The sequence below is a fragment of the Corticium candelabrum genome, chromosome 14 (assembly GCF_963422355.1).
Source record: "Corticium candelabrum chromosome 14, ooCorCand1.1, whole genome shotgun sequence".
Lineage (NCBI taxonomy): Eukaryota > Metazoa > Porifera > Homoscleromorpha > Homosclerophorida > Plakinidae > Corticium > Corticium candelabrum.
Window position 1 is genome coordinate 3,925,657 of NC_085098.1, and position 15,000 is coordinate 3,940,656.

A 15,000-nucleotide genomic window follows, 5' to 3' on the forward strand; every position below is an offset into this window, starting at 1 on the left:
AAACCGAAGTTGAGATGCCAGACGTCCTTGCAAGTGGTGCGTCTGTGTTGGCGTTTCTGTTGGTTTTTTCTATATTAGCTTTTGCGTCTCACGTTTGGCCGGAAAACAACCGTGTGACCGCAGCAGTTCCTCGAAAGCAGCCTTGTAAGGAGTCTTCGAGTCTGCTATTCCTAAAACTTAAAGTCGAGCTTGCCTGCATTCGGCATTTGCCTGCAAGCGGCCTAAATGCAAACCTAGCTAAACGCATTTGCTAAAACGACGTCTTAAATTTAAAATTTAATTAAATGGTCTAGTATCTACAGTTTCATCGAGTGTTTCATGTACTTACATAGACATACGCGTGCATCCCTCCTCCGCACACACAGTCATGCGCTCAATGACATCACCCCAAACACCCGAGCTTGTGAGTACTTTGATTGTAAGTTTACAAATGGGACATCTTGCCGCAGCACTGACATAGAGAGTGCTTTAGTGCATCGCTAAGAGTACAAACAACAAAATGCGTCTCAAAGTCCAGTACAAACGGTTAGGCAAACATGCATGCGTGAGACTCGATCCCCACGTGTAGTTGCTCAAATGTGCATGTGCTATGTCAACCCGTTACACTCCGATTGAGTTGTTTTTAGCCCTGAAATCGCTAAACGTAGCACACTATAGCTTCTAGCAATCACAACAAAACATTTTAGAGTGCTTACACAAACAAGGACCGCGAGGAGCACCAACCAGCGTAATTCAGAGCCTTGGATCATCTCAATAGTGAGAGACAGAGAGAGACTAAGTCGTCTTTGTACAACAAACACGCATGCGTAAGAGGGACTCCCAGTTGGGAAGGGAGCGTAAGAGGGACTCCCAGTTGGGAAGGGAAAATTTTGTAGCGTGAAATGACGATGAGTAACACTGCATTCCGTGCACCAATGTACTACAATGTACTTGCATGTCAATTGAAGGAAATATTTCTGCATTTGTCTTGCTCGTCTTGTCTGCTGATCCATAATGTCAATTAATTAACTAGAAAAACTACAAACACGTACAACAACCACAAAGAGTCTTGTTTTGTCATGTAAATTAATGAATTAATGGTAGCCATGTTTGAGTTTTAAATATAGCTACAACTTGCAAGACTTTTAGGCAGTGCATCCTTCAATGCAACTGACTGTAGAGAATTCCAATACTGTAATGCACAACCGCAGCAGTCTGTAGACCATAAATTTAAAAATATATCTACAGTTTATTGATATCTAAGAAAATGCTGAAAACCGCTATATTGAACACAATATAATCAAACTGACTACTACAAGTAGATGTAAACTAGTCAAAGTCCACCCTACAGTAATAATTATCGACATACATGTACATCAAGAATAGGTACCCGCTAGGGCAGTACTACTTGAAACACACACACACACACACACACACACACACACACACACACACACACACACACACACACACACACACACACACACACACACACACACACACACACACACACACACACACACACACACACACACACACACACACACACACACACACACACACACACACACACACACACACACACACACCTTTTTACCCGCTTAAGCAGGTACTCAAGCGCTTGTCCACATACACATTGGCTTTCATCGAAACCTAGTCATCAAACGACATGCAAACGTGTAAAATAAACAAAGATAGTGCACTAAATAAATGCAGCTATCTAGCACAGTTTCGTAAAAATTCTTACAAAAGAAGGCATATGCCTGGTGTGTGTGGTCTGGTGTGTGTGTATGTTTGTGTGTGTGTGTGTGTGTGTGTGTGTGTGTGTGTGTGTGTGTGTGTGTGTGTGTGTGTGTGTGTGTGTGTATGTTTCTGTTGGCAGTAAACTGTAAAATTTAATAAATTAATTAAAAATGCACAGATAAACATTATTTTCTTGCTATAATGCAATCGATTAGCATCTCAAAATATAAACTGAGTCAGAGTTCAAGTATAATAATCAAAGATACATTTTATGCTCTATCATGCAGATTACCCTGCACTATTTATATTATTCAAGTCGTTTAGCAATCGCATTCCGATATTTTTTATTAGATCAGTTTTTGCCAGAACGCTTGCAAATATTTCTATTTGTTCAGATGATTTCCATAGCATGCTACAGAGCAACATGCACGGATGCTTTTGTGTTTCTTGATGGTTTGGCTCTTATGTCTTCCAACTAATGTTGCTCTAAAACTTTCTTTTCAAACAGCTCGTCAATTATCAATCCATGGGTCTATTGCATCTCTAGATTTGTCCAGTTGTTCACAAGCACTTGACCTTGTTCTGTAGCAGCTACTAGTATAGTAGAAACGTCCTAACTAGACACGTAATTTGAAGTCATAATTTGAAGTCATAATTTGCAATAATTTAATTAATTTAACTAACCTTGTACGATTAGCTGCATGTTGATTGATTGCAAGATGTTATCTACTCAATTAAATTGGTTAGGCATCAATAACGTTCTAATTTTGTTTTCTAGTCTTACTTGAAACTGCATGACTCAATTGCATCAATTGTAGGACTGGAAGCATGATCATTTGCTTGATTTTCAGCTTGCAAAGTTTCTTCCACCTCAATTGCAGACTCGTGATCTGTACATCAAACAACAAGACTGTCATGACAATCACTTCATCGTTTGCCTAAATTCTAACCACTAATGTCACCAGTCTTAAAACGTTGACGTTTGTTGGAGCAGCAGCAGGCCACAATTGTTAGAGTGGCAATCGTTATATTGACCACAATGGGAACGATAGGTTTGACTTCAAGGTCTATTGAAGACAACTTGGAACCAGCTGAAGAGGTCGCATTAGTCGAGTTCAATGAAGAGAGAGTTGTTCTTTTCGTATGTTCGTGTTGTGCTGCTGTAGGCGAAAGCCGTGTCCGCACAACAGGACAACAAAGTCCTTGACTATCTCTATGTATCCACTGAGACAACCGCATTGTATCGCTTGCAGCTGTTGCTTATGTACAACAATTTGGTCGTCTGGACATTCTGTGACTCTCTGAAACGAGTCGTACGGATTCGAATTGCAGGAATAGTGTACTCCAGGCGAGCATTGTGTTTACACACAGTCGGATTATGCCCGTTAAAGTATTTTCTAACACCAAACCAACTGGACAAGGTTGGAGTGCTACACTTGTACATGATACGATTGCTGACAAGGTTTTGCCACACAGCACGCCTGTAACAGATGCAATCGACAAAAACTTGTCAATAACAACTAGCATACAACTGTATGTCTAAGCATGTATTTACAACGAAGACAAACGTTAGCCAATGACAGACTGTCGATGTATCCAACTCCATGCAAGTCTATCATGCATGCATTCAGCCCATCACGCATGCGTCTAATATAGAATTTCTTGCAGGCTGTCACGACGGTGTCCCACCGTAAGAAAGAGACGAAATAATCAACAGATTGACTGACTACTTCATGTAAGATCGACGAATACGCAACCAGACGGTCACAGCTAACGAGTGTCCGACATACAGAGTGACGTATCTAGACAGAGACAGTATAGTATAGAAGCAATCGATAAACTGGCCCTATAGCAAACGCAACGATTTGTCAAGTAGAAATACCGACGCCAGACGGACGATCTCTACGCTTTCTCAACTCACGCCAATTCAGAGCATTCGGGTTTTCAAATGCAATTGTGGGTAAACAGTCATGCACAAAGACAAGCTCTAGAGTCACTCAATCATGCAATAGATCGAACAAACAAAAAACAGCTACTTTATGATTCGGAAAGACGCTAGACCTTGGAAAGAAGTAAGACGAGAACAATTAGTTAGTTAGATATAGCAGACCAAACTTGTTATGACGTCTCGTCTGTTTCATGCTGCTGCATGCTGCTACACGCTTTCTCAAACGCCTAGGCTATCGACTCCCCTTGTAGAGAACGCGGAGTTTCAAGTAACACAGTTGGAATGATTCTTGTTCACGTGATCGCCGCTGTAGATAACAGACGGGGTCTTACGCAATACAGATAGCAGACGTTGTAACCTACATTCATTTTAGACAATGACAAATAGGTGTGTGTGTGTGTGTGTGTGTGTGTGTGTGTGTGTGTGTGTGTGTGTGTGTGTGTGTGTGTGTGTGTGTGTGTGTGTGTGTGTGTGTGTGTGTGTGTGTGTGTGTATTTAAATATGAAACTAATCCTAATATCTAGCTGAGCACGAATAGGTAAGAAGTGCGACATCGACTTTGAAGGCGTTTCAAAATCACGTAATGTTAATTAATTAATTTATAATTATTTGGAGTTGTCTGACAAAAATGCGTGTTCAAGACAGCTAATAGGTCGGGTTTAATTGTGAGAATTTAGAAATTCGTCAACAGATCTGGAGAGCTACACCACAACCGGACACACATTCAGACAGTCGAGCTAAGATGTTAGACAGTACAGTACAAAATCTGTGGTCAAGAAGTTTGTGTACAACCTACAATTCTACGCCTTCTTTTGTCATATTGCTGAGCTATACAGTAGTAAAAGAAATCTGATTCTCAAATATTGCTGTTTTCCCAATGCTCATGCTTAGACAACACATTCAACAGCAATGACCAAGAAAATACAGATAGTTGAGAGAATTATCCTAACAAAGTATCACAAACAGTTAGTACTGGTCAGTGTGGTTACTCGCTTCAAGTCATCTCATGCATGGCTGTGATTGGCTAATGTCGGAATGAGAGAGTCGGTAAGCGTTCATCAATATAGAAAACGAGAACGACTTGTCATGGATGTTTTCCTGTCCCATCTAAAGCATGTGATCGAGCGATTCAGTGATCATGAAATCCAAATAAAAATACTGGCATGTACTGTGCAACAAATAATGTTTGTAAGAGATAAGCGGCTATATAATTTGCAAGACATACACAATTACCAAATACTCAACACATTTAGCAAATTGACAAGTAAAACTGGTATCGTCAGAAAGACGTAACAGCTAAGCGTTGGTGTCGTGGAATTGCAAAGAACTTTGGAAGTCATGTCTCGGATTATCGGATGGACGTTCACCAAACCTGATTCTGAAATCGTCATCATTGGGAGTTGGGATGGTTGCAGCGTTGATTTCTTAATTAGAAATATAACTTAGAATTAGTGCTTATTTATTTATTGACAAATAATACACGCACACACGCACACACAGGTACGCACACACACACACACACACACACACACACACACACACACACACACACACACACACACACACACACACACACACACACACACACACACACACACACACACACACACACACACACACACACACACACACACACACACACACACATGCACACACATGCACACACACACACACACACACACACACACACATGCACACACACACACACACACACACACACACACACACACACACACACACACACACACACACACACACACACACACACACACAATCATGCCCACGTCTGGGTGACTCACTGCTAAATAAACTTACGTGATTGTTGTTGTAAATCGGAAAGACCTTCAGGTTGATTTGATGAAGTTGCACTAGGTTCAGAAACTAGCTCTCCTAATTTTTGTAATAAATAAAAAAAATTATTTTAGGTTACAACAGGCTAGCTACAGCAGTAGCTAATAAATTGACCAATTATTATCTTATAATTAATAAAACTAATAGAATGTTAAATTAAGATACCCATAGCTAGTAAAGAGACTACACCATTAATGTATATGGTCATTTATAGAATTAACAGTCAAACAATTTTGCAGATTCTTCGAGCAGAACGTATGCAAGCGATTAAAATTTATTGTCAATAAAAAGTAAAGTTGCTTTCAATGTCAACGCTTTATCCACCTTTTTACCTTTATTTGAAACAACACAGCTATAAATTTCTTACTTGAGGCTCTGCCCGATAACTGAGCTATACGTTTAGAATTGCGACTTCCGACGTACATGTGTGTGTGTGTGTGTGTGTGTGTGTGTGTGTGTGTGTGTGTGTGTGTGTGTGTGTGTGTGTGTGTGTGTGTGTGTGTGTGTGTGTGTGTGTGTGTGTGTGTGTGTGTTCGTGACTACACTCACCCACTCTAACTATACAAACCTATTAGCAGACTAGCATACAAAACCAGTCTGCAAATGTTGCAAATAGTGTTAACGGTCGGAGTGATATGCTGTTTCTACTTATCATAATTGTACAATTAATTATTTAATTCGTGATTATTTTACTGTTGTTATTAGCAAGTCTATTACGTCTATAAATAATACAGCGATCAATTTGTTCATTATTTATATACAAAATAAAACCAAGGCTAGATGCATATGCTCACCACGTTTCTTGCAGCATCTGTATATACATATACATACAAGTACAACACCGATGCAAAGAATGATGAAGACAGCTGATCCGATGATAATATATTTTACAAATGACGTCGTCGAAGTTATAGTTCCTGTAGGAACTTCTGTTGTGCTTGTTGTTGTAGTTCCTGTAGGAACTTCTGTTGTGCTTGTTGTTGGCGATGCAGTTAGATATTGTGTTGGCTGTAGTTTGTGACAAATTCCAAATCTATCTTCTACGTATCCCTTGAGACAGACGCATTGTGTATCGCTCGTTCTCGTTGCTTTCTTGGCAACAATGTGATCTGCTGCACATTCTGCGACTCTTTTACACAGCTCCAAAGGGCTCGAACTATTGGAGTAGTTGACTTCAGCAACACAAGGTTCACACACAGTCGGAGTGTCCTCGTGACAGAATTCTTTAACACCGAAGGCAGGTGGACAAGATACGCATGCTGCGTTAGTGCAATCGTGCCCTTGTTGCTTGCAAACGTTAGTGGACGTTGCAACCTGGAATACATTCAACCAACGTTTAAAGGCTAATCAATGATCTAGACTATGTACTGCTGCATGCTTCACATGCAATGAAGTCATTGTACATGTATACGTATAAGTCACATTCATGGAGCCAATGCCTCAAGCGTTCATGAATAGTTGCAAACTGTCAGAACAGTTGAAAAGAGAGCGTACTAATTAAAAATCGAGCTGATTGACAGACGACTAAAAGATGAGATCGAGATAATGCAATCGAGGACACATGCAGAGTGACAGAAAATAAGATACTACAGTCAAAGAACTTAAGATAATTCACTAGCTGTAAACACGTTACATGACTTACTCGAGATCAGTCTAGATAGTGTCGCTCATTACTCGAGATCAGTCTAGATAGTGTCGCTCATTAAAGGCTAATCAATGATCTAGACTATGTACTGCTGCGTGCATGCTTCACATGCAATGAAGTCATTGTACATGTATACGTATAAGTCATATGCATGGAGCCAATGCCTCAAGCGTTCATGAATAGTTGCAAACTGTCAGAACAGTTGAAAAGAGAGCGGACAAACTAAAAATCGAGCTGATTGACCGACGACTACAAGATGAGATCGAGATAATGCAATCGAGGACACATGCAGAGTGACAGAAATAGGAGATTAGAGTCAAAGAACTAAAGTCAAAGCATTCGATGAATAGCCACTCTCAAGAAGGTGCGTGGATAAGCAGCAATTTGACAAGCAGAGCCATCGGAGTCATGCAGACGGCCATTTTGACTCACGACTCACAAGCATGTCATTCTAGCTACCATGCATGTCTAGGTAAGCAGTTAATCATCCAGAAAAAAACAAGTTAGTTTTACCGTACAAACCACAGAACTTCATACCTTGAACAATGCTAAAAATATCAATCCTAGACACAAGTTGGCCTGACGCATCATCTTCTGTTTCGTTTTCCTCTCAAATCCACTGTGTCATAGACAGCAATGGCTGTGGGGAATGTTTTGGGGAGCGTCGACGTCAGAGCGATTCATATTCACGTGACAACTAATTAACTGCGAATTCTATGCAATGTATACGTTAACGGGCGGCTCGCCTTGCCTTTTGACTATACCTATACCTTTAATTAAGCGATATCAAGTACGTTGTACGTTGTCTAGGTATCAACCGATAATTGTGTAAAGCGGCGCACGTAATCAGGAGCGGCATCGACCAAATCACGTGAAGGAACTTAGTAGATTGACTGGAGAAATGCTTACCACAAACACATACAAATACGTGCAAGGCGCGCGCGCGCGCGCGCACACACACACACACACACACACACACACACACACACACACACACACACACACACACACACACACACACACACACACACACACACACACACACACACACACACACACACACACACACACACACACACACACACACACACACACACACACACACACACACACACACACACACACACACACACACACACACACACACACACACACACACACACACACACACACACACACACACACACACACACACACACACACACACACACACACACACACACACACACACACACACACACACACACACACACACACACACACACACACACACACACACACACACACACACACACACACACACACACACACACACACACACACACACACACACACACACACACACACACACACACACACACACACACACACACACACACACACACACACACACACACACACACACACACACACACACACACACACACACACACACACACACACACACACACACACACACACACACACACACACACACACACACACACACACACACACACACACACACACACACACACACACACACACACACACACACACACACACACACACACACACACACACACACACACACACACACACACACACACACACACACACACACACACACACACACACACACACACACACACACACACACACACACACACACACACACACACACACACACACACACACACACACACACACACACACACACACACACACACACACACACACACACACACACACACACACACACACACACACACACACACACACACACACACACACACACACACACACACACACACACACACACACACACACACACACACACACACACACACACACACACACACACACACACACACACACACACACACACACACACACACACACACACACACACACACACACACACACACACACACACACACACACACACACACACACACACACACACACACACACACACACACACACACACACACACACACACACACACACACACACACACACACACACACACACACACACACACACACACACACACACACACACACACACAATGCAGTACCTATTATTTAGCTAACAAACTATCTAGAATATCGTCAGATCGACAACTGACAGATAGACCATTACTCTAAAACTCTTTGATAGAATTTTGCTTAAAAGCAGACCACGACAATCTATATAGCTATACAAATATTGAACTACTGTAGTACATAAATATCACAATATTAGAAGTAGTATTGTTGATATTAACTGTACACTGCCTGATATATATATATATATATATATGTATATAATTAGTTTCTTAATTAATTAACTTAATTAAGAGGTCAATGTTTCATGCCTTCATGGTTTGCTCTAGACAGTTGTCAGTGTCGTTAACTTGTCGAGCAATCACGCATGCGCACAGCCGACATATAGGCAAGAAACATCGCCTTCAACTCACTGTACGCAAAGGCAGGTATGTGTCGTTCGTTAATTAATTTGCCTCGCGCAACGTTGATCAATACTAATACTGCAGGATACCTGAATCCAGTTCATCATGCCTACATACCTAGATACCCTATTAATAATTAATTAAACACTCACAGTAAAATTATCTAGTTTGATTTCAATTGAGCAAGTGCAAGAGTATATTTCTACCTAAAATACAAAGTCACACAGCAATGACCACAATTCTTGAAGCATTATTTATAAAACATTGATAGAATATGAGTATCCTCATCACCGTGTCACACTACAAAACTTTCTTTTCTCAGCTGATCATTAAAGTCCCTGTTGTCAAGTAACTACGAAATTTAGAAACGCATACAACAACCTTAAATTGTCTTGTCAATTAACACTGACATGCACTAATAAATTAATTAATGGTAACCATGTATGAGTTTCAATTAGCTGCAACTTGCAAGACTTAGAGGCAGCATCCTTCAATGCGAATGGCTCTTAGGGAAGTAAAGCACAGCTGGACCAGACCGTGGACCACAAATTTAGTTATGAATACAGATTATTCATATCTAACAGAATGCTAAAAATGTGACTACTACAAGTAGATGTAAAAAAACTCAAACAGCAACTATAGCAATTGACATAAATCAACATTATCTAACCTCTATGACTACTTGATACATGCGTAACATGCATATCCTAATGATTGTACCATCAAGTACATGCATACACAATCATAACAAGGTATAGTGATGCAAAAATCCATACTTACATAAATTTTAAATGTCCAAGACGTCAGCTACCCCTTGCTCTAAAGAAAGAAACATTATTATGGCGTCATCAACATACAAGCATCATATTTCCTCCAATAAGCTAAACCTCTAGTGCACACTTGGCTGTTATAAAGTGTCACAAGATGGTATCAATAAGTGAGTTGTAACCTATCAAGGATCCTTGAATAAATTGATAAAAAAAGTAGAGAAAAAGTCAATTACAACACGACTTAGGCAGGCCGAAAACTACCAAAATAGAAATGTGGGCAACATTGCATTGAATGCAAAGCATTGCTAGACAAAGCTCTGACTGCATGCTTGTAATTATGACTCTAGGCTCGAGTGTACAATATAAAGCATTCTATGGAGGAAATACACAATTGCCTACATGCACACACACACACACACACACACACACGCACACACACACACACACACACACACACACACACACACACACACACACACACACACATGCACACACACACACACGTGCACACACACACACACACACACACACACACACACACACACACACTCACATTCCATCCCACCGATCAGACTCGAGAGTTGCTTCTGCAGACGATCAGGCAACCGCAGAATACCATCGGCTCTCCTCACATGTTTGGTCAACTCCACAGCACACTCCGGTCGGTCGTTCTCTACAAATATGTGACAGAGTGCAGAAAGCGGATAGTCGGGATTAATTTCACGCAGTCTCTCCAAGGCAAAAAGTGATAGATCTTTGCTGGACATTGTTGCTCTGTGTTTGACTTCCTCGACATCGACTCCCATCGATTCAGCTATTGCCAATACACTACTTAAATCATTATTTGGTCCTCCAATGTCTTTAGCCAACTGATGTAAGATCTCTGCTGTGAGATGTTTGACACAAGAAAACAATTTTCCTACTACAACACAAACACTACCAAGTTAGCCAAGAATGCAGGAAAAAGCCAGACAAACAATAAATTGATACAAACACACAAACATAAAATCAGCACAAAATGCAAACTAAATTAGAAATAAACTGTTGGTAATTTAGTAGGCAGAAACACACACAGGCAGTCGATAGGCAGACAAACAGGAAACAGGGAAAAGCCAAGTGTAGAAATATAAATATACAAAATACAATCTAAACACTCTTAGATAACAAATAAGATAATAGAATCTCTCATATAGCAACACGAACGCTCTTTATAACCACAGATGTACATATCATATAATAAAAATACACCATACACACAGATACGATCACAATTGTTTCTCTAAAACGTCATACCTTGCACTACATGCCCCGTTGTAGCATCATTTTTCTCCGACGAATGCACTACCTGCTCAAGGAAATGTTGCGGATGATCCTCTGTAGCTGTGTTCAAAAAGAGCTAATCAAATTCATATGTTTCTTGTAGACACCTGCAAACCAACCGACCTTGAATTATGTCACGACCTCTCGCAGAAGCAGCACCAGTCTCTTGACCCATATCATCTTCCAATTTCGTTTCCAGATCTGTTGTACCTCCAATGTCATTTCCATCACGATTTGGCAATGCATCTACAGTAAAATAATCAATGATAAACACAAATCAAAACTGCAAACTTAATGATGATAATGATGATGATGACGACATTTACCTTTCGTAGGAGTACAATCAGTAGGAGTAAAATCAGTAGTACCTACAACAGAATAGAGAATGTGTGATTGGTCACGTGACCAATTCAACTCTTAACAGTCTTACTTGATCGGATCCCACTACATGTGACGACAGCTGTAGCCGATTGCAACTTCAATCGCCACTCGTCACTCTTTGCAACACACCAATACTTTTTCCGACCACTCACTCTGTAAATGGCCAATTTCGTCACGTTTTCACCCGACCAATCACGACTGGCAGACCGTAGCTGCACACCATCGCAAAACCACTGATAGCTCCAGTCACTGCACATATCAGCTGCATGTATAACATATTTTAGTACGAGTGGCATGCCTTCATCGACTCGATAATTAGGAAGAAGATTCTCTACCAGAAAAAATCACATCAATTAACCAGTTGATTGTCTTAGTTTCTATACTATTGCTTACCTTTTACTACAAACTGTATTGTCTTTTGTGGCTCTCCACTCTTGTTCCTGCAGCAGTATTCGCCTGCGGCATCAGGTTGGACGTCTATAAATGTGACTGACGTATTGTTAATCGTCACACGACTGCTCTGCTTCAGTGGAATGTCGTTCTTTGTCCAATTATATGTTTTCCATGGTAAATATGAAAAGGGGATGTCAGCTCTCAGTGTGTATTGCAAACCGACAGAAGCATTCTGCACGTTTCCTAAATAGTGGAAACATTCACTACACACACAATTTGCACCACATGCACACACACACACACACACACACACACACACACACACACACACACACACACACACACACACACACACACACACATGCACGTACGCATGCAAGCACGCATGCACTATCTAACACAGTTTGGAAAAATCTCACAATAGAAAGCATATGCCCTCATGTGTGTGTGTGTGTGTGTGTGTGTGTGTGTGTGTGTGTGTGTGTGTGTGTGTGTGCATGTTCAAGAATTTTGCAGTAGGGGCCCAGCGACCTCCCAGCCTAGCCACACCCATTTCTGACATTTCAGAAAGACGATGCAAGTAAATATGTTTACAGCATTAAAACTCGTTTGCTTACGAGATCAACTGACAACACCAAACGCTGCTAGACATCAGCCTATGTGTCTAGTTACGAGCATCAGCAACACTGGTACAGACATTTCAAGCTTAGCTGAGTGTACTCTAAGCATTTGGTCATGGAAGGCTGAAGGGCTGACTGGCTGTCTGGGAGCCCGAGACCGGTGGGCCACCCCATAAACCAATGCCTGCATGTGAGTACACAAGGTTGGTTCATGTATCTTCTAACAGCTGCACCTCTCTTACAATCATGCAACTAAGAAATAATGAAATACCACTCGATCACCAATTTCAGTACTCACTGCGGTGATGGCTGTTTGGCTGTCCGATAAGATGTTCCTCGTCGTCTTCGCGTTTACCTCTACTCCACCTTCGACAATACTTGTCACAACGATAATAACGGCATGCCACCATTACAACAACAGCAGTGATGACCACAACAATCACCAGAGAAAGTGCCAAAACAATTGTTGACATCAATGTATCATCAGCAGATTTCATAATTATGGTTGCACTCATACCAGTCGTTTTAATAAATCCTGTACTTGACACCATGCTGCTTGATACCATTTTCGTTTCACTCTGACGGTTCATCGGCAGTTGAATACTTGAGCTGGATGGAGTGTGTACATTTTCAGTTTCCAAGGGTAAAACTTTTGTGGAAGTCAGCTGACTGCTGCCACTAGAGGAAGGCCATTGATTGGCTGTTGTTGTGTATGAATTTGTCACGAATAATACTTTAAACACACAATTTCCTAATGTAGACACCTCATAGCCATGGCGACAGACACATTGGACATCGCTGAATCGAGTTGCCGGTGCGCTAACTACTTGGTTCGATCGACATTGGCTGACGCTCTCACACACGTCGTATGGATTTGATCTGTTGGAAAAGTTTATGCCAGCAACACATGCTTTACAGACTGTTGGACTAGAGCCATTGCAAAATTTGACGACACCAGATCCTGCAGGACACGATGCACACGCACGAGTAGTGCAATGATGTGGAAGCTCGGTTCGATAGAATTTCTTGCATGGGTTGCCAGCAGCAACAACAGCCATCTGCAACAAATATTGCAAAAACGTTTAATAATATGTCGGTATATCAAGTTACTACGTGTATTTGGTTTAGACCCCTATTTGCTGCATGTCTGTTTCACATCACCCAGGATCTCTCATACTGATGCGGGCGGGTGGGCCATTACCATTATCCATTATGTACACGTGACACAGGAAGTCAGCGGGCACAGTATAACACAACAGATCAGCATCCACGGCAACAAGAGGTAATACAAGCTTTAGACATCATCATGCAAATGACAGCTAGAGTGACTCTAACAACTATTGGATGGTCCTCAGGTTCTTTCTTGAAGATTTACAGTAAACCGTGTACATAAGAAGAGCACACATCGCACAATTAAAAGAAATGAGACACGGAAGATGGTTCAGACGTATGCCATGTGCTCCGGTTGTATTGCATATGCGCATTACATGAATAATGATGTAACGGTAAAATCAGTGTGGCCCTGTTGTTCGGGTGCGGGTGGGTGATGTGACACAGACATGCAACAAATACGGGCCTTTTAATGCATTACACAAGAAATCGGACTTGTCTGTATATATTGACAGTTTTATTGAAATAAATAAATAGATAGTAAGTACGTAAATTAATAAAGTGTTGGTTATGGTTCTAATTTTTTGATGACAGATAGTGCATGACCATAAAACTGGTTATCAGAGAGATTGGTGTAGACAGTCAAACAGCAAACAAGCAACCTAACAAATAAACAGGTAACAAACAGAAGAGATAAACAGACTAATAAATAAATAAAAGACGAGTCTTCCTCTATCAGGGTACTTTACCATCAACTCACATTCTGTTGAATAAAACAGAGGACAACATAACAAACAAATAAACAGAAA

The 15,000-nt window shown here is 41.0% G+C and overlaps 2 protein-coding genes and 1 long non-coding RNA gene across 5 annotated transcripts in view; all 3 read right to left on the reverse strand.

Annotated features, from left to right (window-relative positions):
* Positions 1 to 1,901: 1,901 nt before the first annotated feature.
* LOC134189657 (uncharacterized) lies at positions 1,902 to 3,933 on the reverse strand. Of its 2 annotated transcripts, XR_009971523.1 has the most exons (5): positions 3,838 to 3,933; positions 2,673 to 3,203; positions 2,507 to 2,612; positions 2,407 to 2,448; positions 1,902 to 2,339 (listed from the first exon to the last, which is right to left on the reverse strand). It is a non-coding gene; the product is annotated as an uncharacterized LOC134189657 (long non-coding RNA). The 2 variants fall into 2 exon arrangements; XR_009971522.1 differs by having other exon boundaries at positions 2,673 to 3,933.
* Positions 3,934 to 6,092: 2,159 nt separating this feature from the next.
* Positions 6,093 to 7,854, reverse strand: LOC134190307 (tumor necrosis factor receptor superfamily member 14-like). The gene is made up of 3 exons (XM_062658760.1): positions 7,704 to 7,854; positions 6,316 to 6,835; positions 6,093 to 6,100 (listed from the first exon to the last, which is right to left on the reverse strand). Exons 1-3 carry the CDS (start codon positions 7,755 to 7,757, stop codon positions 6,093 to 6,095), a joined length of 582 nt encoding a protein of 193 aa, XP_062514744.1. The 5' UTR covers positions 7,758 to 7,854.
* Positions 7,855 to 10,146: 2,292 nt separating this feature from the next.
* The window catches only part of LOC134189799 (uncharacterized), a 5,952-nt gene continuing 1,098 nt past the window's right edge, over positions 10,147 to 15,000 (reverse strand). The window contains exons 2-9 of one of the 2 annotated variants that reach the window (XM_062658181.1): positions 13,380 to 14,139; positions 12,462 to 12,704; positions 12,118 to 12,399; positions 12,014 to 12,055; positions 11,811 to 11,933; positions 11,661 to 11,747; positions 10,921 to 11,286; positions 10,147 to 10,416 (exon numbers count right to left, since the gene is read on the reverse strand). In XM_062658181.1, the coding sequence (XP_062514165.1) occupies positions 10,415 to 10,416; positions 10,921 to 11,286; positions 11,661 to 11,747; positions 11,811 to 11,933; positions 12,014 to 12,055; positions 12,118 to 12,399; positions 12,462 to 12,704; positions 13,380 to 14,139 (1,905 nt within the window). In that variant the 3' untranslated portion in view covers positions 10,147 to 10,414. Of the gene's footprint in view, positions 10,417 to 10,920; positions 11,290 to 11,660; positions 11,748 to 11,810; positions 11,934 to 12,013; positions 12,056 to 12,117; positions 12,400 to 12,461; positions 12,705 to 13,379; positions 14,140 to 15,000 lie in introns of both variants that reach the window. The other variant, XM_062658180.1, reaches the window with a different exon arrangement.